Genomic DNA, 20806 nt, shown 5'->3' with positions numbered 1-20806 from the left:
TTTTCTCTCTTTCTTAAGGAGGTGCAAACTCTACAACAGCAACTACAAGAAAAATCCAGAGAAATCCAGCGAATAATAAACAGTCCTCAGAATGAAAAAGACATTGAGATTTTTCAACTACAAAGACTTTTGAAAGAGACAGAGGTGGCTCAAGCTACGAAGGAAGTGCTATGCCGTTCCTTGACTGAGGAAAGTGAACAGCTTCGATTGAGACTAGCATCCACAGCAGATATGTGTCAGCAACTTGCCAAGCGACTTGCAGAGGAAACTAGGTTACGAGGACAGGGTACATTAGAAGAACAGATTCACACTCAACAAACAAGTAAGGTGTGTTTACTTATATATTTATATATATATATATACATATTTGTATTTATATTTGTACTAATGAATAATATGAACTCGAGTGGGCTGGACACTTAGAGTACATTGTTCTTTAACCCCGTCGTGCATGTACTGTGTAAGATCTATCTTTTAATGCTTCCAAAATGGCATTTAGACAAAACCATACACCACCAGCTGTTTTAATTCTGCCAGAAACCATTTTCCTTATTTTATAAGATTGATACCTCATTGTATAGTATATGGTTGTGTTGTGAAGCAGTTGTGTATACAAAAGCACACACACACACACACACACACACACACACACACACAAAGTCATTATTCACCCCCATTTTTAGGATGCTATGTCAACTGTCACTATTTCTATTGATTTTGATGACATTGTTCAGTCATGCTTGGCTGTCACAGGTCTTCTCTCACATAATATATACATCTCTTTGCTGGGCCACCTTGTTTTCTTCTTGCCTTATTCCTATTTGTCCAAAATTTCTTTACCAGATTGTCGTCTGCTTTCCTGTACATAGGAACACACCACTGTAATGTGTTCTCTCTGATCTTCCCTGCAATTGGGGCTGCTTAGGCTTCTGCTCTAATATTCTTGTTTCTTCACCTGTCCTACATTGTGCATCCTAATACCTGTCTCAGGCACTTCATTTCCATCACCTTTATCTTCTTTAACTGCTTTGCCTTCACTGACAAGGTTTCTGTACTATACAGTAGTACTGGTCACACCACTGTTTTGTTCACCTTTCTTTTCAGCTTCTTTGACATTCTTCTGTCATTCAATACACCTGGCACTCGATGCCATTTGCCTGTAGCCCCTCTGATTCTAGCTTTGACCTCCTCATTCAGACTTCCTTTCTCCTTAATAACCCCCTCCCAGGTAGTTGTTAACCTGTTCCACTGTTTTCTCTTCTCTCTCAATTTTTCAGCTTCTTCTGATTTAACGTTTTGCTGCCATTACATATTTGAACTCCGTTTAATCCCATGTGCCTTCAATTTTGCATTCCATTCTCCTATCCTTTGTTGAAGTTCTTGATCAGAGTCTGCCTGCAATGCCACATCAGCTGCATGCAACAACTTTGCTGATCTGTCCCCTTGTACCTGTTCGCTAATATTGTCCATAATCAGTATGAACAGCAGTGTACTCAGAGCTGAACCCTGATGCACACCCACCCCAAGTGGGAATCCCTCTGATTCTGAAGACTAATCATACTTGTGTCATTGGGTCTTTGAATGTAGCCTGCACTAATTCTACCAGTGTTTAATCATTGCAGGGCTGTCCAAATCAGCTTTCTTGAGACCTTGTCATATGCTTTCTCTAAGTCTGGAAATGCCCAGTTGGACCACAGTTCAGGATCAGACCTTGTGCATGGGGGGGGGGGGGGGGGGGTAAAAACCTTAACCACGCAGGCAGTCTTGGTTGATTTTCCACATTCATCTTGCAGACATTCATTGCAAGTGATGTAGATGTCAGACACTGACACACTTTTAGGACTAGGTTATACATTTTATACTTGCATGCACATCTGTTTGTAGGATGCATAACTATTAGTCAAGGATGAATTATTTGCCACTTACTTATGACACCTGCACAACTGAAAAGCATTTACTGGGATTCATAGACAAATAGTGCAAACTGCTAATTATTGGCTATGTAAAATGTGCAGGCATTTAAAGATAATGCATTCTCTAAAATTTCTGCGAGCCACTTTGCAAAGAAGATGCTGAAATATTGATGTGGCTGACCCCTGCAGCACTTGTGAATGAATCCCAGCCATTACATTTGATGTTAAAGGTAGTGTTTGGTCAGTGAATGTTGTTGCAATATGTACAGTGTGTGATTTCACAATAGTAAAGTTTAGAGGACTGCACAGGCAGGGCTGTCTGGCATGGGTTTGCTTATGGAGTGTTTGACTTGAATGAAAGTAAAAATATGTATTGTTAATCCTTGTCGGCACAGGATTGTTGTCTGCAAGTGTTAGATCTGGTGTTGAATAATGATACATTCTTGCTGGTATCTTGGAAAAGCATAGTTATGTGTGTGATTTATGGCTAGATGAAGAATTGGTTTCCTACAGCTTGTTCACATGTATTTGCTCCTTTTCTAGATGTATACTAATTCCATAACTGACTATGCTCTTTGAGGCTAGAAATCATTCACTGTCAACATTCAGTATTTTGTTAGCAGTTTTAAGATGAGTAGTAGTCTCAAAACTTTCTCTCGAGTCACAAAGCCCTTTTCACCTTCTTGTTTATGCAGGAGTATATTTGTGTGTCTATGTAAATGTGTGTCTGTCCTGCCTGTTCACATTGAGAATATTTTTCCTTTTTCTTCCACTTCTGTAGATAAGACTGATAATGGACCTTGTAAGACTAAGGACAAGCAGAGAAATGTGTGAGACTAACAGGTAGTTTAAACAAGACCTGCTTAATAGGCTAAATGTTTGCAGCTAATACTGTTCCTTTAATCTCAAGGTCTGTGCTAACATGTACTCTTGAGAGTCAGAATAGGCTATTAAAGCAGGTCTCACAGGCCTTTCAGACTGATACTTGGTAATACAGGCTTTTAAAAATAAATAAGAGCTGTTATTTTATTGTATTGCACAGTGTGGAATGATACTTTAAGGAGGTTAGAGCTGAGAACAGGAGAACTGTGTGCTAATGAAAAAAACACACGAGAATAAATCATGAAGCACAATTACTAACAGACACATTTTAATAATTAAAAGCTTCCATAAAAATAAACATTTTGGTAAGGTTTACAAGAAGAGACGTGTAAATATATAGTGTCTGGTTTTACTGCTTGTAACATTATCTGAATTAAAATTATGTAGCTAATTATCTTGGAAGGTATCACATAGATTACAGGACTACAACCACTATTTTTGATGAAAGTTAAGGACATATCAGTGGTACACTAGTTTTATAATTTTTGAACCTTGTGACTTGTTTTTGGATGATGGACTAATACGTATTACACCTACTCTTCTGGTCCCATTAATCATAAATGATTAGTGAAGTCATTAGAGCTTTTGTTTTAAATAAATGTGGGTGGCTGGGGAGTGACATAGTGGTGTGGCAATAATATGGCTGCTTCACAGTGCTAGATTCTCCAGTTTGTTTACTGGCAGGTGTACCTTCTGGTTAAAATTTGCATGTTCACCCTCTCTCTCTATTTTTTTTTGTCTAGGTATCTGGTTTCATCGTAGGTGAGTTTGCAGTCTGACAGAATGTCTAGTGTGTGTGTGTGTGTGTGTGTGTGTGTGTGTGTGTGTGTGTGTGTGTGTGTGTCTTTGTCCTGTAGTGGACTGGCATCCAAGCTCCAGGTTCTTTGCAACCTTAAATAGAAAAGTGTGCAGTAGGAAAAGAATGAATGGCTCACTGATAAGAGTCCACCTAATCAAAATGGGGGAAGCCACCTCAAGCAGTAGACTTGTAACGAGCGGCGTAACCCAGGGATCGGTCCTGGGGCTGCTGTTATTCGGGATATACTTCTCTGAGGTGCAGGCCAAAACCAGTGGGCTATGGCTGACTAAGTTTGCAGATGAATGCAAGCTGGGCACGGTCATCCATTCCCCAAGTGATGTGGACGTCCTTCAAGAGAGTCTCACCCAAACAAATGACTGATACCAGAAACCCGGCCTCAAGCTGAATCCCAAAAAATGCACCATCATCCCCTTTTGGGAGAGTGATGTCCCCATATATTATCACATTAATAACAATGTCCTAAGTACCCAATCAGTAGTGAGAGATTTGAACACCCAGGTTGATAGCAACCTGACTTTTGACCACCATGTTGCTTCTGTTGTACAGAAAGCTTTCTACATGGCCCACCTCATAGGGTATCTCGTCCAGGGACAAAGAGGTCATAACATCCCTGTATTCTTCCCTTGCAAGGCCAGTTATGGAGTACAATGCCCTCTTCAGCATGTACCTCACAAAGCACTTGCAGCAATTGGAGAGATCGTAGAGGTTCCTCAGCAGGAGAATCCAGGGCCTCAAACATCTACCCTACACATATGGGCTAAAAGCCCTGTCCCACTACTCAGTTTCATACAGACTTCTCAGAGGTCACCTCTGTCTGGCATACAAAGCAATCTCAGACCCTGCCTTGATGGGACTGCTGCATATCTGCAAGTCAAGCTCCACACGAATAACCCGTACGCGTGACCTCAACCTGGCCTCTGATATCAATAGAAATTGTTGGCGGGACAGATTTGTGTCCCAGAGACTTCCCCCATCTGTGGACTAGACTCCCTCTCCATGTCAAGCAGAGTACCTCATTATCCCTTTTTCAGCTCAAACTGGATGGGAAATAGATAATACACCCCTGGGATTCCACCTGTGTCCCTGCTGGACAGGGGCTTTCGGGTGCTGACTTGCCTGAACATGGGCTAAACTCTTGGCTAGGCTTATAAGGGCCTCTGGGGCAGTAGCCTAGTAACTTCCTATGATCCTATGTACGTGATCTGACTTGGATGTAGAACTTGGGTGCTAGTAGTAATTAATCCACGCATTTTCAATAATGGTGCACAACTTTGCTGTCCACGATTTTCTTTTTGAATATATTTTAAATTTCTGTATTAGTAAAACATCTCCTGAACACTTTGGTCATTTTTTTCATGTTTTTATGGGGCTTTTCTTCTTCATGGAATGATGTACACATACCTGTCCTGTGACTGGTAAATGTATTTACAGTCAATATCTTGTGAAATAAAGCAAGCCCAGTCAATTAATTAATAATAATTAATGTTTCACTGAAACATGACTTGAAATGAGATGTTTTTCCTTTTTATGATATGGCATCATCGTTGGCTTTCATACCCTAAAAATGCATTCAATACCTCTCATTTCATTCATATCGTAGTAGTAATGGATTTTGTGGTGATTAACAAAGATACCTAAAAAAGATGTCTCAAAACCAGTGATGTAATCTATGAATGAATGAGAATGATACAGGACATTTCATTCTTTGAAAGGGAAATGTCAGCATAATTTTCATAGAGACTGGTTATCAATTCTTTATAGCACTCTACATGTCAAGGTCCATTCTGTTTACAAAGCATCGGCAGCTTGAGAAACTATAGAATGAAGTAGGGCACACTACAACTCTCAAACACAGAAAGCAGTGAAAGTAGGAAGGAGGAGTACATTATGAAAAGCTTGTAAAGAAATTTTGACTTGGGTTCAGAGAAGCCTTTTTTTAAACTGCATCTATAATGTAAAGGGTAAGTGTAAATAGCTGTCACTTTGTAATGCAGTTTATTACTGCACTGGCTGCCATGCTTATTAATGTCATGAGCTTATAAAACCTGAAGTCCCCATTCTTTCTACAAAAAGTTCTTTAGGGCTTTCCAGCGACAACACAGAAAAGAAACGATGAAGTAAATCCCCACATTCACTTAAGATTTTAATAAAAGACTCTCGGCATTGCTAATGGCTTTGGTTTGGTGTTTTACCATTACGATCAAGAAAGAAACCCCAGAGGTGCACTGATGTTGCAGATAAAATTTCTAGATAGCGGTTACCTCTTTTAAGGACACTGTATGTATTTTTTTGTCCTGACACAGATACTAATATTGGATTTTTTTTACAGGTACGATGTGCTCAGCAGCCCAGTGTAATAGATAAACTACAAGAAGAAAACAAGGTTTTAAAGAAAAAGTTGAGCTATGTGAGTAAGCCTTTGCATTTTATAACATGGTTAAATGTTAAAAATGTGTCCATTTATGCTTTAGTCTGAAGTATACATTTTCTGTAAAATGTATTGCCAAAGATATGTATCGATTTAATGGAAAATATGATATTTATTCAGTGGACAACCAGTAGTAATATTGAATGATATGGTAGCCATGACTGTAGGTAATACAGAGCAATATAATTTAATCTATTTATTCCTTTGGTAACAGGATAAGTGAAGTAAACCAGAACAGGACTGTTTGCATTTGTGACCTGAAAATGCATAAGCATGCATCATACACTATATAAAAGCAAACTGTTTTTTTTTTTTTTTTTTTTTTTTTTACACAGACTGAACTTAAATTATTGTCAGAGTGATTGCAGAAAGCAGCCACTATGATTTGGATGCTGCATCTCTAAGCAAGCAGCTTCAAAGAGTGGGAACCTAATAATTCTGCAAAATTTCTTTGTGCCATTTGTACAAAGTTAAATTGCTGAAACCACTTTCAGCACCAGTTGACTTTGTACTATTGCCTACTGTGTGACCATGGAGTCGGTTTGGCAGGGTGGGAGTAGGGCCACTGGAAGTGGTTTTCATTGATTTGCTTTGCTTAAATGTCAGTCATTGAAATTACCTTTGGTGAGTTGACGTGAATCCCATAGGACTATGTATGGCAGGAGTATGTAACTTTAGTTTTAATTTCATTTTAGAAGAGACATAGGTGATGATCCTTCCTTCCAGAGCTTTATACCCCAGAATGGAGAAGATTTGTTGCCTAAAAAGAGTTTATTCTGAGCTGTAGTGTGAGTGAGTGGCTAAGAGGTGTAAGAGTGGAGAACTGAGGGTGGTTATGAGAGGCATGATCTAGAAGGGGACAATAATTTTATTGGCTATTGAGTCGAAGTATAGTGTTCCATAGTGCATGTGGAAAAAGGTTGGCTTTGTTTAAGGTAGAGCCATAGTGCTCATGCCGGGGTAAGAGATGGTTAAAGGGGAAAACTTTTTTTAAACTAATATTTGGCATTCTTTTGTTGGCTTTAATTTGGAAGGCCATATGCTGTTTCAGGAAAAAAAATCATCCCCCTTTTAAAATTGGTAGGTCAGAAGGCTGTAGAGACAGAGTAGGTTCATCTACATTGTAACATAATGTTTGTAAAAGGCCATCAAGGTGATATGAACAAGGTCATGCTTAAATTAGTCAGAATTCCAGGCATTTATATTTATTATCATATCATAATATGATCATTTGTCTGTTCATAAGTTTTTGTTAATGCTTGAGAGATTGCACAAAGATCACAGAGTAAAGAAAGCTGAACAAGTCATCTATATTCCTATCAACACAAGAATTTGCAGGAATTTTTTTTGTTTGTTATAATCAGATAACATAGTTTGCTTCTTCCATGTAATCCTCATGTGACTGATATGCAGGAAGCATGCTGCTGAGCAGTTTTTTCATGCAAAATCTGCTCAAGTCCCAACTTTTTTTTTTAATGGAAGACACATTTTTTACTGTTAATTCTTTGTTAAGCTTTTGGTTTAGAAATCTTTCTAAGTCACAGTGATAAGGTAGTTATGTTGGGTGTTTACCATCAACTTATTATATGGATGAAACAAATGGCATCCAGAAATCTGACCAGTACTTTTGTCTCATGAAAGGTTGGTTATGAACTTCTGTAGTTAAGCAGGCCTTGTTAAACTGACTTCCCATTGTTTTTCCTTTTATCGTAAAGGCAACCAAACTACTAGACCCACCACCAAGGTTTGTTTGTGTAGGGCTCATACAGATTTTTTTTCTGTATGCTTTTTGCCTCCATGCCTATCAGCCTTGAGTCCATTTGTCCCCACCTGTATTGGGTATTTCTACCAAAAACATGAAGACATTTATGAAGAGGTCATAACTCCACCCCTGGTAGCTGGAGTAAGTACTTGCATCAGGGCATCTAGCGACCTTCCAGTGCATGTGAGTGCATCTTCCTGCATCATTATGAGGGCTGCCATCAGTAGTATGGTTTTTCCAAGCTCATGTCCTCAGTCCAGGCCATTCTGGTGCCATATAAGCCTTTGCTTGCATGGTGGTGGCACTTTGGGTGACCAAAACCAACCTCTCTCTCTCTCTCTCTCTCTCTCTGTCTCTCTCCGTCCACAGTGTGCAAGCTAGTATTGACCACTCACCACCATCCTTCCCACCCAGCCCTTCTGACACCTAAGATGCTATTTAGACTCAAGTTGTCAGGGTTGTAGTTTGGGCTTTATCCCTCTGCACTGCAGAACAAGTGCGTCTGCAGATTTTAACATGGTTTCTGCCCAGAATTTGCAGACTAGTTGTCCATCCACACATTCACTGAATACTACAAGCTCAATGCTTATTTTGAAAGCCGGACAAGCTTTGGTAGATCACTGCTGCAAGAATTCTGTCATAAATGTCAGTTCTAACTTTGCTGCAGGACTTCTCCCCAAATAAAGTTAATGCAACTTTGCAATCATCACAATGCAATAGCAGTCAAGATATGTCCCAGTCCTTTGGATTTCATTTTGAATATGTTTACTGCTCTTTGCATCTCTCCCACTGTAAACTGCATATAGTTGTCAAAAGGAAACAGTAGAGTAACTGGAAAAAAAAAAAAACTAAGTTTTTTTAACTATATTTTGTAACTTTCCTATTAGACGAATTGCAAATGCTATGGTGTACTACTGTTTTTGTTTTGGGAGTGTGCCATGAAATGCTTCATCGGACACCAAGCAGGAAGCCTTTAGCTGCATATGGCAGGTTCTACTCCATGCAGGGCAACCTTTGGCTGCCTTAAAAAATAAACATGCAGCTGAATCAATACTGTTGCAAGAGTCCTTCCTGAAGGATCCACTGTTCTGGAGAGTGATATTGGGTCTATAGTAAAAGAATGAATGTTCAAAATTGCGAACGCTCAGATGAGCAAAAATGCAGCAACTCGAAAACGTTGTTGTGGGGGGTTGCGCCCCACACACACCCCGCAAAATATATATATTCCAACTCTGAGATCGCACTACAGTGAGGAAAGGGCACATATTCCAATCTTCACTGTACTGCTATAAAAAAAAAAAAAAAACCTTGAGTTACTGCATTTTCGCTCATCTGAGCATTCGCAATTTTGAACATTCATTCATTTAATATACATCCGCAAACATTAGCTGTAGTACTTCTGCCTGTCTGTCCTGTATTTTTACTGCAAAGGTAATGGTGGTGTTTTCTCCAGTTCCACGAAGTTTTACTTTTTGAATAGGAGGACCTTAATTTCAATTGTCTTTCTGCTTTGCACGAGTTGTCTCATTCACATTATCTTAAGGTATTGATTGTTATTTCTATTTCCCACAGGTTGAAGATTTAAATGCAAAATGGCAAAAATATGATGCCAGTAGAGAGGAGTACGTAAAAAATCTGCATTTGCAGTTGAAGGAGTTAAGATCGCATACAGAAGTTCAGAAGGGTCTGGTTCCAGTACAGACAAATGCTGAGATGATGCAACAGGAAATACTCAGACTGAATAAGCTACTAGGAGAAAAGATTAAAGACTGCAACCAAGCAAAGCAAAAACTGGAGGAAATAGTAAAGGACCAAGTGCATGACAAAGAGCAAATTCAAATGCTGCAGCAGCAGGTACATTTTACAGTTTTTTTTGTGGTTCAGAAAGTTTGCAAACTCCTTAAATTAACTTATGAATCATGGAATTGTAATAGGAGATGAGTACTTAATGCAGTGCTTTACCACAGTGTCTGACAAGGTCACCAAAGACATTAGTTTAGTTTACTGCTGCGAGGAGATCATTTTTGCAGGTGGGTTTAAATATTTTGCCATGGTTAAAGCTACTTATTTGTACTGATCATATTATACCAGAAACCTGTGCACAACACAGCTAAGATGGGGCTAGCTTCAGACTGTTTTTTTAATTGGTGAAATGCATGGTCTTTTATTACGCCTAATATAGACTTTCAGGAAGGGAAAAGGTCAGACAAACAGGAAAGGGGAATAATTTTTGTGTTATATTTTATTCCACTGCGGCAGACTTTGGTTTAATATTTCCAATGAAAGTTGCATTCCCTCTGCAAATCTAAAACACCTTAGTGGTGTTAGGCTGATTCTGGTATTATTCCAAAGTTGTATCAAGTTAGAGCTTGTATCCCTCATTGTGAAATTAGGTTAAAACAGAGTCTCATTAAAAGGATAAAACCTCTCTGACTCATATAGCCCAAGTTGGATTAGCATTTGAGGAGCTAGAGGAGCATTTTACATGGGGACACAGTTGGCCTGGGTTGCAAGTCTAGGCTTATAAAGGCCCTGGTGGTCATTGGCCTAGTATTTACCTATGAACCTATAAGACCCAGGTCAAGAAGATTATAAGTGAGTGGCAAGTTGGTCAACATACTCTGGGGGAAAGACTGGTGGGTCTGGTAGCTGTTCCATTGCAGGCAAGTAGAGGTTTGCAGATAAAACTGCTGTAGCTAGAGATTTGCTTGGCTTATGAAGACGGTGACAGCAGTCCGCATTAGCTTGTGGGTGAGACACTCATATGCAGGGATAGAGCATAGTAGTCAATGGCGGAATGGAGAAGGTGAGTGGGGGAATTTTATATAAAAAATGTTAGCCATGTAAGTAAGCAAGGTATTAGCACTGATAATCACTGAAACTGGCCTACTGAAACTTTTGTCTGTTTTTGAATGTGGAATATATATATCAGTTGACATTTTGTTAGTTCATTGTTGTAGGAGGTTGTGCTTGGTAATAATCCTAGTGGGAGGGGATGTTCTTTTGGATGCAACACCGTTGGGTTACACCAGTTACAGTACAGTTGTGAGAGGTGGGACCAGGCACAATGATTATCACTAACACAAAGAGTGGGTTTATGGCCATGTCTATCATTTAAACCATTAAAAAATGTTTTGTACTGTATGGTATAACCGTGGTTACTGAAGTATTTGCAGAAGTTATATACATAAGGATTTTCTGGCACAGTGGCATAATCTTCCTAAACCACCATGTCCCCCAACAGAAGAAGTACATTTCCAGTTGCTTTGTCTTCTTAATGTATTTGCAGAATTGCACATGGGATGCGACTGATTTCATTGCTAGTATTGAAACCCCTTACACCTGGCATAGAGACTTGTGCCATGTTGTAAATATTTTATGATTGCAGGCAGGAATGCCTAGCCTGTAGCATATATTCATAACTGTAGGATAGATTTTATTACTCTCGTATAGCGAATTCTAAGAACTTCGTTGTTATGGCAAGTCTGTTTTTTCTCAGCAGACCGTGACAACCAGCTTGTCTTTTTAAATGCACTTGTTGGACTGTATAGTTAAAAACCTGCACATGTCTATTAGCGTTACTGTTTCTGTTTAGCAGAGTATACAGCAGAAAATTGACTATGGTTTGTAATAGTCTTCAGTACTAATGATTGTATGATTATTAAACTTGAAGTTCTTTGTCTGGAATTATTCTCTTCCTCACATTGAAAATGGTTTCAGAATTATGTTTTTACCAAAATTCAGTAAGTAAGCATATGTTTATTTATTGAGTGACTGATTTTGTTGACTAGGGTAGTCCGACTGGGCTGTGGCAGCCTCTTTACAAAATAGGCTGTTTTATTCTATAGCTTAGAGTTACAGAATGGGCATACAATAATTGAAAGGTAGCTACTATGTTGCACATTCTGTTGCACAGTAATAGTAATGCTGCTTATAAGGAAACTTATTTTCTGTTCGAAGTCCACCTGTTTGTTCCTGTTATGATCATTTGGATAAGACCTGGTATAACAGTCTGATAAGCACTTGGACAATTAGTCATTTTGCTTGATATATATTTTGTCTGTTTAATTCCTTTTACCTTTTCCTATAGTTAGCCTTTAGTTTACTGATGCTCGATTACTGCTTTACTCTTGTATTGCAGTGGCAGTGTGATTTCTCTGGCATTGATGAATACTGTATTTCTTTTTTTTTTTTTTTTTTTTTTCAATATTTGTTTCTTGATTACTTTGCTTATGTTCTCCTTTTTGATGTACCTGATTTGTGGCTAAAAATAGCACTACATGGGTTAGTCTACATACCTGCTTAAAAATAAATTGATTGTTGCTACTTTGTGCTAGCACATGGCATATTTCCATAAATGTGGCACTTTTAACAACAGTAGCTTGTGTTGAGCAGCAGTTACAATTCTTCTAATCCTCTTAACAAAAAAAAAAAAAAAGAAAGAAACCCTATATCTAGTAATAAGTAACTACTTTAGTAGTAAACTTTGTTTTGTTGTACATTACTAGTCCATAAATTGGATGAAAATATGTCTTTACTGCTATTTTTACAGGTTCTAGTATATAAAGATGATTTCCAATCTGAACGCAGAGATCGGGAGCGAGCACAAGGCAAGATACAAGAACTTCAGGAAGAAGCTGCCCGTTTACATCAACAGCTTACTAGGAGAAAGGTACTGACCATTAAGGATAAAACTCTGATCTTGACTGTAGTTGGGCAGTTTAATATCATGCAACTTAAAAAAAAAAAAAAAAAAAAAAAAAGTGATGATCAACTGCGGAGTAAAAAACTGCTGTTCATTTGGTTAGTTCCTAACTTATAGCACATAAACGCTGTGATTGTAAACATGAGACTACATGTAATAGCATTTTGATGCCTTCTACTGTTGTGATCAACATGACATTACATTTTTAGAGACAAAGTAAATGTTTGGGCAGGCTATTTTGGCTGTTGTCCTGTATTGATTTTTTTTTTCTTTACACTTTATGGATGCCGGGATGAATAGCATTGTGTTTTATTACGGTACTTAGCAAATGATGCCTTATATGTGTAAGCATATCCTGTTTTTGTCCAAAGACATGGTGATAAGTGAAGTGGGGTTCTGTGAATTGCCTGTATGCGTCAGCACAGAGTGTGTGTGTGTGTGTGTGTGTGTGTGTGTGTGTGTGTGTGTGTGTGTGTGTGTGTGTATCCTGCAGTAGTTGGATGTCCTACCCATAATTGGTTCTTTGCCTTATCCCAGCTGAGAGCTAAGCTGTTGTCAGGTATCACACATATACACATACTTACATTCATATAAATATGGATGTGTGTGTGTGTGTGTGTGTATATGCATCCTGCAGTAGTTGGATGTCCTACCCATAATTGGTTCTTTGCCTTATCCCAGCTGAGAGCTAAGCTGTTGTCAGGTATCACACATACACATACTTACATTCATATAAATATGGATGTGTGTGTGTGTGTGTGTGTGTGTGTGTGTGTGTGTGTGTGTGTGTGTCTCTCTCTCTATATATATATATATATATATATATATATATATATATATATATATATATATATATATATATATATATACATATATATATATATACATATATAATGTATAAAGCATATATATATATATATATATATATATATATATATATATATATATATATATATATACATATACATATACATATACATATACATATATATATATATACATATATATATGTATGTGTGTATGTAGCTGCGGTGGTGGTGCTGCGATAGCGTTGTCGCCTCACAGTAAGACTTTGTCCTGTTCGATTCTCAACTAAAGCGTCTTCTGTGTGGAGACATGCGTGAATGGGCGTACCTTCGTTGAAGGTTGTGCGTCAGGCCTGGCAAGTCGGTACGTAAAAATCTACTGCCAATCATTAGCGGACCGGAGTTCCACTGCAGCGGCGACCCCTAACCGGGAAAAGCCGAAAGATATAACAACAACTATATATATATATCTATATATATATAATGAATTGATTGACCTGTACAAAGAAGAATTAATATTTCCGTTGCTTACATTTTTAAAATGTAGTCTGTAGTCCTGAAAACTGTCACGGAAATGTGATGCAGTATAGTGACCATTATATTGTGATAGACATGCAATTCTCACTGTGAGAAGGCATGCTTTAACTTTTGAGGCCAAAATGCCATATTGCCATAGATATGTCATATTTGAGGTGGGTCTTCGCCATGGATAATGTTGCCTTCGGACAAGCTCTGCTTATGTGACTTTGTAAGCCTAGGTGTCAGCTTTGTGTCTTCATATTTATTTCTAAATATTTAGATATGTTTTTATTTCAGCTGCTTCAAGACTCTGTGTTGGTTCTGTTAATGGATAGGTGGCTAAGTACAGAAATGTAAAATTTGAACTACAAATTTTTTTTTAATTATGTTGTTCCTCTTGTTAGTGTGCCCTATTTTGTTGCCAAAAGTGACAGAAACGGTGCATCACAATGCGGTTGAATTCCTTTTAGAAGGTATATGGGGTGCCTGGCATACAAATGAATTAGATTCTGCATTTTACTCCAAAATGTCAGGGAGAGACTAGCAGGCTCAATATGTAACTGTTCTCAGTTGGCACAATTCCCAAATACAGAATTTGGAAATTACACAGACTACTTTCTCTAATTATAATTCAGTTTTGCTGGATATTAACAGTACATTAATCTATTTCAGACATAGACAATCAGTTTGAAAAGCTGGCTTATTCAGATTTGAGATTGTTATAAATTGAAACGTATTAAAAAAAGTACACTTGTTGAAAATAAAACAGTTCTCCATTTCATCCACCTACTCATCTGTCTGAATGTTTGTACATGCTGTGTACATGCATACAGGCATTCACTTTCACTGCGTTTACTCCCCTCATGGTCGTGGAGAGCTGGGAAGCTGGAGCCTTTTCTGGTAGGCAGTGGACACAAGGTAAAAAGCACTCCTGGGTGGGATGGTATTCCATTACAGAGCGTGTGCATTCACCCACTCACTGCGCAAGCACCTAGAAGTGTTGAACGTTGACAGTCCACCTACCGGCTTACCTTTTAGACATGAAATGGAACCAAAGCCCCAGCAGAAGATCTGTACAGAGGACATGCTGACTATACACTGGACAAACTCCTGCCATGTTATGTTTGCAAATTAGCTAATAAGCTTTGATTGGTGTCAGTATATTCCAATCTCTTACAAGTAAATAAGCTCAGAAGAAAGTATTCTATGGTGGTATGATTTTTGTCATAAATGTAGTCCATGATGTTACAATCCCTCTGTGAAATGTCTGTCCATTGGGCTTTAAATAATGTGTTTGATTACTCAAGTGACCTTTTGCAACAGAAAATGGAATTGTTTTGTTACTTGGAGATGTATGAAACAGAATTCAGCCTGAGTCACTTGTTACTGTTGTTTTAGAGCAGATCAGTTAATCTGACGGTTAACTGTCAAAATGCATTTTGTGTGTGTGTGTTTAACATTTGTTGACCGGGAAAGTCCCGGGAAAGTCTGACCAGAACAGAGCCTATTTTCAGAGGAGGCCTGGGGAGAAACGCTCCAGGCGCATGTGTAATAAAAGAATATATATATATATATATATATATATATATATATATATATATATATATATATATATATATATATATACTTACACATACATGTATATATGTTCAGGTAATATTTTCTGTTAGTTCCATAGCAGTTATTTCAAAAGGATAGTGTCTTAAATGAAAAGAAACAAGTTGGGCATTAATTGTTAAAGTACTTACCTTATCATCAAAAGGTGCAGAGTTTGATTCTCAAATGGCCCACAGGGACAGTTGGACTAGTCCTGCCCTGTGGTGTGGATCGGGGCGCAATGAATGTTTACTGACATTCTGTCTCCTCACAAATTAATGAGCAAATTATAGAAAGAATGACCAAAAATGTGTATCTTTTGGGCATAGTGCCAGCATTGTCTAGTAGTAATGTCAGTACTTATGTGTATGGTGGCTACTTACTGGCTTTAGAAACATCTCCACACAGTTTTGCAGGCTGCATATTCCATAAAAGTGATGAAAAGAATACAAAGTATTCAGTAAATGAATGAGAAAAAAAATATTAAAGACATTATACTTGTTTTGTTTTAATGTTCTTTAAATGCATGAATAAAAAATTACCAGAATGGTTTAACTAAAAAATAATTTGTCTTCTTTCAGGATGCCCGAGAATCAGCAGGTCAGGTGAGAATACACTTTGGTAACAGAAAGCACATTCACATAGAGACTGATGTTACAGACCCACTGTTAGGCAGCAGTTCTCCTCAGCTGGGAGTAAACCGATGGAGTACATCTGCAGAACTGGAAGAACCAGTAGTAATCAATAGGAGTTCAGGATCTGACAGGAGAGTTCAAGGTGAATTACAGTGCCCCCAGTGTCAACGACTGTTTAATGATGGTGAAGAATGCCTAAAACACATTTCAGAGTGTTTCCATGAAACAAATCACTGATTTTTAAGGAGTCAGTTAACCAGTGGAATCACTACTTGCTGAAGGTCTTTGTATAGACTGGTACCAGCTATTTAGATGTTAACAGCAGTACTAGTTGCAGTCTGGTCTAGTCATGTCTTTGTCGTTAAGTTACAAATCCATCTGGAAATTCCAGCACCAAAGCTATCTCCTGTGTTGTATGGACCTTATTTAAAAGTTTCAAGTGATTGGGAGTCGGTAGCGCACAGTTTCCTGCCAGCAGGAGCCGATGATGCCGTAAGACTTGAGAAGGAGTCTGTGGTTTGACGTACAACCCTACAAAGTGGTGTGTTAAACAGTTTGGTTGAAAGTTGCGAGAGAAGCTGTTTTCCTCCTCTTCCCAGCTTATTTGAGGTTTTCTATGATGCCATCAGAAGTGAAAGGGTTATTGTTTTCCTGTATCCCATGCTGGTGATACCTGCAGTTTGAGTAGCTATAGGCCATATAGCCATGTATGGATTAATAGACTGCATATTCTACATATGTAGGCATTGAATGGATAGACCATACACTCAGACTGATGAACACAACCTGCACCCCATGCTGCTTATAGGAAAATGTAAGATACTAAAGACAAGCAAAATTAAAAAAATGAAATATCAAAATGTGTTAACTCGTATGTAGTTTAATTGAAATTCTGGATATAAATTTGGACTAGATAGAATATATGGTTTTCTGTCAGACTTAAAAAAATCTCATAAGAAATTGTGTACTTGTTACAGCCATTATAATAACCACTCCAATAAGTTAATAATACAGAAATAATTTATTTGGGAACACAACAAGGGTGAGTCGCAAATGGGCATGACTTTATGGGAGTGTGTAGACAAACACTGCTTTATTACATTTTGTTTTCAGAAAACTGACTTTTAAATTATTACATTTTGATTTTTATTTATAATTATTGTACATTTAGCATCTCTAACTATCAGTTTGGTGCTACATTTTATGGAAGTGCACTTGAAATGTGTACATCTGAGATATGTTTATAATTAAACGGCTTAGCCACAGTTTATTTATCAAAACAGTGCCTGTATATAACAAATTACTGCTAAATGCACTGAGGGTACTTTAGCTGTGAATACAGTGTTGCAGTTCTTGTGAATATATTGTGTATAATAATTTTCAGCTTCTATTAGTATGCTAAAATAGTGATAACCTTGCCTTCTATGAAACTTTGTTTTATCATTTTGTTTTGATTTGTTGATAATATTTAAGACTAAAAGACTTTTCTCTATTTTAATGTTTGCTTTATGTTAACAGATGTACTGCAAAGAATTTCATATGTATCTAGGTAGTAAATCTGTTCAGACCCAAAATCTGTTTCCTCCAATGTTTAACCTATCCTTTTTTAGTAGTGAGCTATTTCATTTTAGCACTCTGCCATTAACATTGTCTTTATTTAATTTAGGAATTATAATTTTGATTTGTTTGTGTCTGTAAGGAATATGCACCTTTTGCACCAAAATTATTGCACAGATTATTTTTATATCATCTGAATTTTGAAAAGTGTTGTAGTTAACATGGCAGACAGCTCTCTCTAAAATGTTTAAAATACTATTTTTTTAATAAAAATATTGAAAAGTTTTATGTTCTTTTGGTGTTTTTGATGGTATGTGTGTGTTTTATAAGGTTGTGATGAGTAGATAAAATTGTTGTTTATTTAAACTGTTGAGGTGGATATTATATATTTGGACAGATTCCAAAAAAAAGGTTGCTGTTGGTGTTAAGTCTGTCCTGATTCTGAAAGGCTTGCTCTCTGTTAGATCTTACACCAAATAAGTCATTTATCTATAAAAAGGCTTACACCTGGATTCCAAAATACTTGCAGTAAGTGTTAGTGGTTACTTGCACTGACAGCAATTCTTTGTACTCAGGCCCATTTTTTTCAGTTGTTTTCTTCTCTCCAAGTCCTGAAGGATAACCTTCAGTTTCCAATAGTCCATAGTTTTCAATAGTCCATACTGCTGATGACAGGCGAGTACTGGTGTGACGGGATACAGGTTCCTTCAGATGACCTGGTAGTCACTTGGAAGGGATCGTTACACTTGCCTGTCTTCTACCATTCATATAGTTGCACATTATGTGCATTGTCCCACTGTATTCAGTTTTCCACTGCATAAATCCAAAAATCCAGTAGAACAGACAAGAATGAAATGCATGTCCTTGCACAGATGGTACCCAAGGAGGCTGCCCCTCCCATAACCAGTGCCAAGGGATATATTCCACATACTCCTACTGAGATAAGAGACCTGGCTTTCAGATGTTAAAACCCAGTCCCAACCCCTCTAGGTGGTACTTCTGCAATGAGCTGAACTTGGGAGGCCAGTGGTGTAGTTTGCCGGTCTGTCTACGTAGCAGAGCTGGATGAGTTTGTTTTTTATTGTAGTAGGTATGAGAACTTTACTGTTTGAATCCTTTGACAAAAAAAAAACTGGAGAAGGCTTTGTCAGAAGAGGTTTATGTAAAATATTCAGTTTTAAAAAGTATGGTCTTGGCAACAGTCATGGGGCATTTGACCCGCCTAGATTTCTATCTGGGGTCTATGAACAGTGGACAAATTGCTTGTTTAACTTATTTTATTAAATGGGTAAACTCAACAGGTACAAGCCTCTATTCAGCATTGCCTGGTTTAGTGACTCGCTCAAACTTACAAAAAAAAAAAAAAGGCAAATTGATGCTGACAGAATCAAACCTGGTGCTGCTGGAGAAAGTTGGTTATCAGTTCACACCTTAATCCTCTGTTCTGAACAGCTTCATCAGTTGTAATCTCATAGTACAGCAAATAGGTAGATAGTAAAGTTAGGGTTTTGTGGATTAGGATGTTATGGTTCATTTTGAAGGGTAGTATAAAGGATGGACTTAGTAAATTATTTTTATAAAATGCGATGCATTGTACTAATGAGAACATGGTAGAATAAAGGTGACTTCAGCATCACACATTGGTTTCTACAGTTGTTACACATGCTGTATCATCAGCAGAATTTGCATATTCAAACAGCATAGAAAAAAGGCAACTTTTCATAGTTCATGTTTGACATTGCCCAGCATTTTAGAAACAAAAAAAGAGTATATTGTTTCAGATAAAGATCATAAGCAGACTCTTATATTCTATTTAAGCAGCATGGAGAAAAAGCAGTTATTCTTGGCTCCTCTTACTTCATCCCTAAATATTGGAGATTTTTTTATGTTTTAAACAAAAGAAAATCATAAGAGTGTACCTCCTAAGCACAATAGATGCCTCAAAATTTATATGGTATTTTTAACCATAAAAAGATTTATACCTTCAAGAAATTTGAGTGTAACATGGTGAACAAAAAATTGTAAAAAAAAAAAAAAAAAAAAAAAAAGTTCATTTGAACGCCTCAGTTTATTTTGCTAAGAAGTACCCATGCAATATTTTTGAAGTGCAGAATCCAAATACTTGAACTCATATTTAGACAGTAACAGTGGTGAATTGTTTCTCCGAAGAAATGGCTTCAGTCACATTTTTACTAGCCGGTGATGTGTTAAATAATAAAGCAAACTGAACACTGTAATTGTATCCTTGTATTTTGCCTTTGAATACTCTATCCACTTAACACTAGTGTTTTTCTTTTGATATTTTTGTGTGACTTTAGAATCTATAGCATCTCTTAGATATAATTTGCATTATTAATTCAAACTACTGTTGCATCTAGGTTTATTTTACAGCAGGTTTTCCCTTATTGGATTACAGAATACAAAATCCTAGATATGTAATATGTTATAAAGCTTTGTAATGTACCAATTTATATTGTAAACATCATTGTCTTGTTTTGTTGTTGTTTGTGGAGCTTTTCCCCCCGGGCCTCCACTGAAAATGGACATACATCCAGCTGGACTAGCCCGGTCAACAAATGTAAAATAAAAATAAAACAGTAAGAGTAGGGTACTAAGGCTGTGTTTTGCTGATCACAGTACTCCTACAGTATACTCAAAGTGGGGGTGGGGCTTGCTTCTAGTAGAAGATGGCTGTTTAAACCAGCCAATCCATTGTCACTTAGGGTAAACTCCAATAGTTAATACCTGCTGAGCAGTTTCCTGCTGACTTCACTCTGTAGGAGCAGGAGGTGGTTATATCCGTAAATCAAAAGGGACAAGGACTACTCATTCCAGGGACATAAATATGGCCTGTGACATAAATCTATCCCTCCAGCATGTTCTGTTTATCACCCAGAGACTGCCATGTCTTTGGAACAGGCTACCAATTCATGTGAAACAGAGAACCTCTATGACACTATTCAATAGGAACCTGGAAGAGTGGATGGGGCACCATAAATTTTTGGGTCTATATTACATTGTCGAAACTGATAATATCGAATCTGATATTGTCGACACGACAATAGCAAACGCTTAGAATATCGAACGTGTAAATGGAAATCTCCGTAAGGGGAGATTTCCGTTTACTTCAATGTAGTGCAGTCTCAGAGTTGGTATATTTAAGTAGCGGGGGGTGTGGGGGGC

At 37.6% G+C, this 20806-nt stretch overlaps 1 protein-coding gene across 1 annotated transcript in view; it reads left to right on the top strand.

The window, feature by feature from the left end:
* The window catches only part of TNIP2 (TNFAIP3 interacting protein 2), a 45546-nt gene extending 27637 nt beyond the window's left edge, over positions 1-17909 (top strand). Inside the window, exons 2-6 of the mRNA XM_044062899.1 lie at positions 19-327; positions 5945-6022; positions 9378-9659; positions 12358-12477; positions 16013-17909. Coding sequence (XP_043918834.1) covers positions 19-327; positions 5945-6022; positions 9378-9659; positions 12358-12477; positions 16013-16303 — 1080 coding nt within the window. The 3' untranslated portion in view covers positions 16304-17909. The remainder of the gene's footprint in view (positions 1-18; positions 328-5944; positions 6023-9377; positions 9660-12357; positions 12478-16012) is intronic.
* The last annotated feature ends 2897 nt before the right edge of the window (positions 17910-20806 follow it).

Source organism: Protopterus annectens, chromosome 2.part1 (genome assembly GCF_019279795.1).
Source record: "Protopterus annectens isolate FY-2018-M chromosome 2.part1, PAN1.0, whole genome shotgun sequence".
In the NCBI taxonomy this organism is placed as follows: domain Eukaryota; kingdom Metazoa; phylum Chordata; order Ceratodontiformes; family Protopteridae; genus Protopterus; species Protopterus annectens.
The sequence above is the reverse complement of the archived record's forward strand: the minus strand, read 5'-3'. Positions and strand labels throughout refer to the sequence as shown.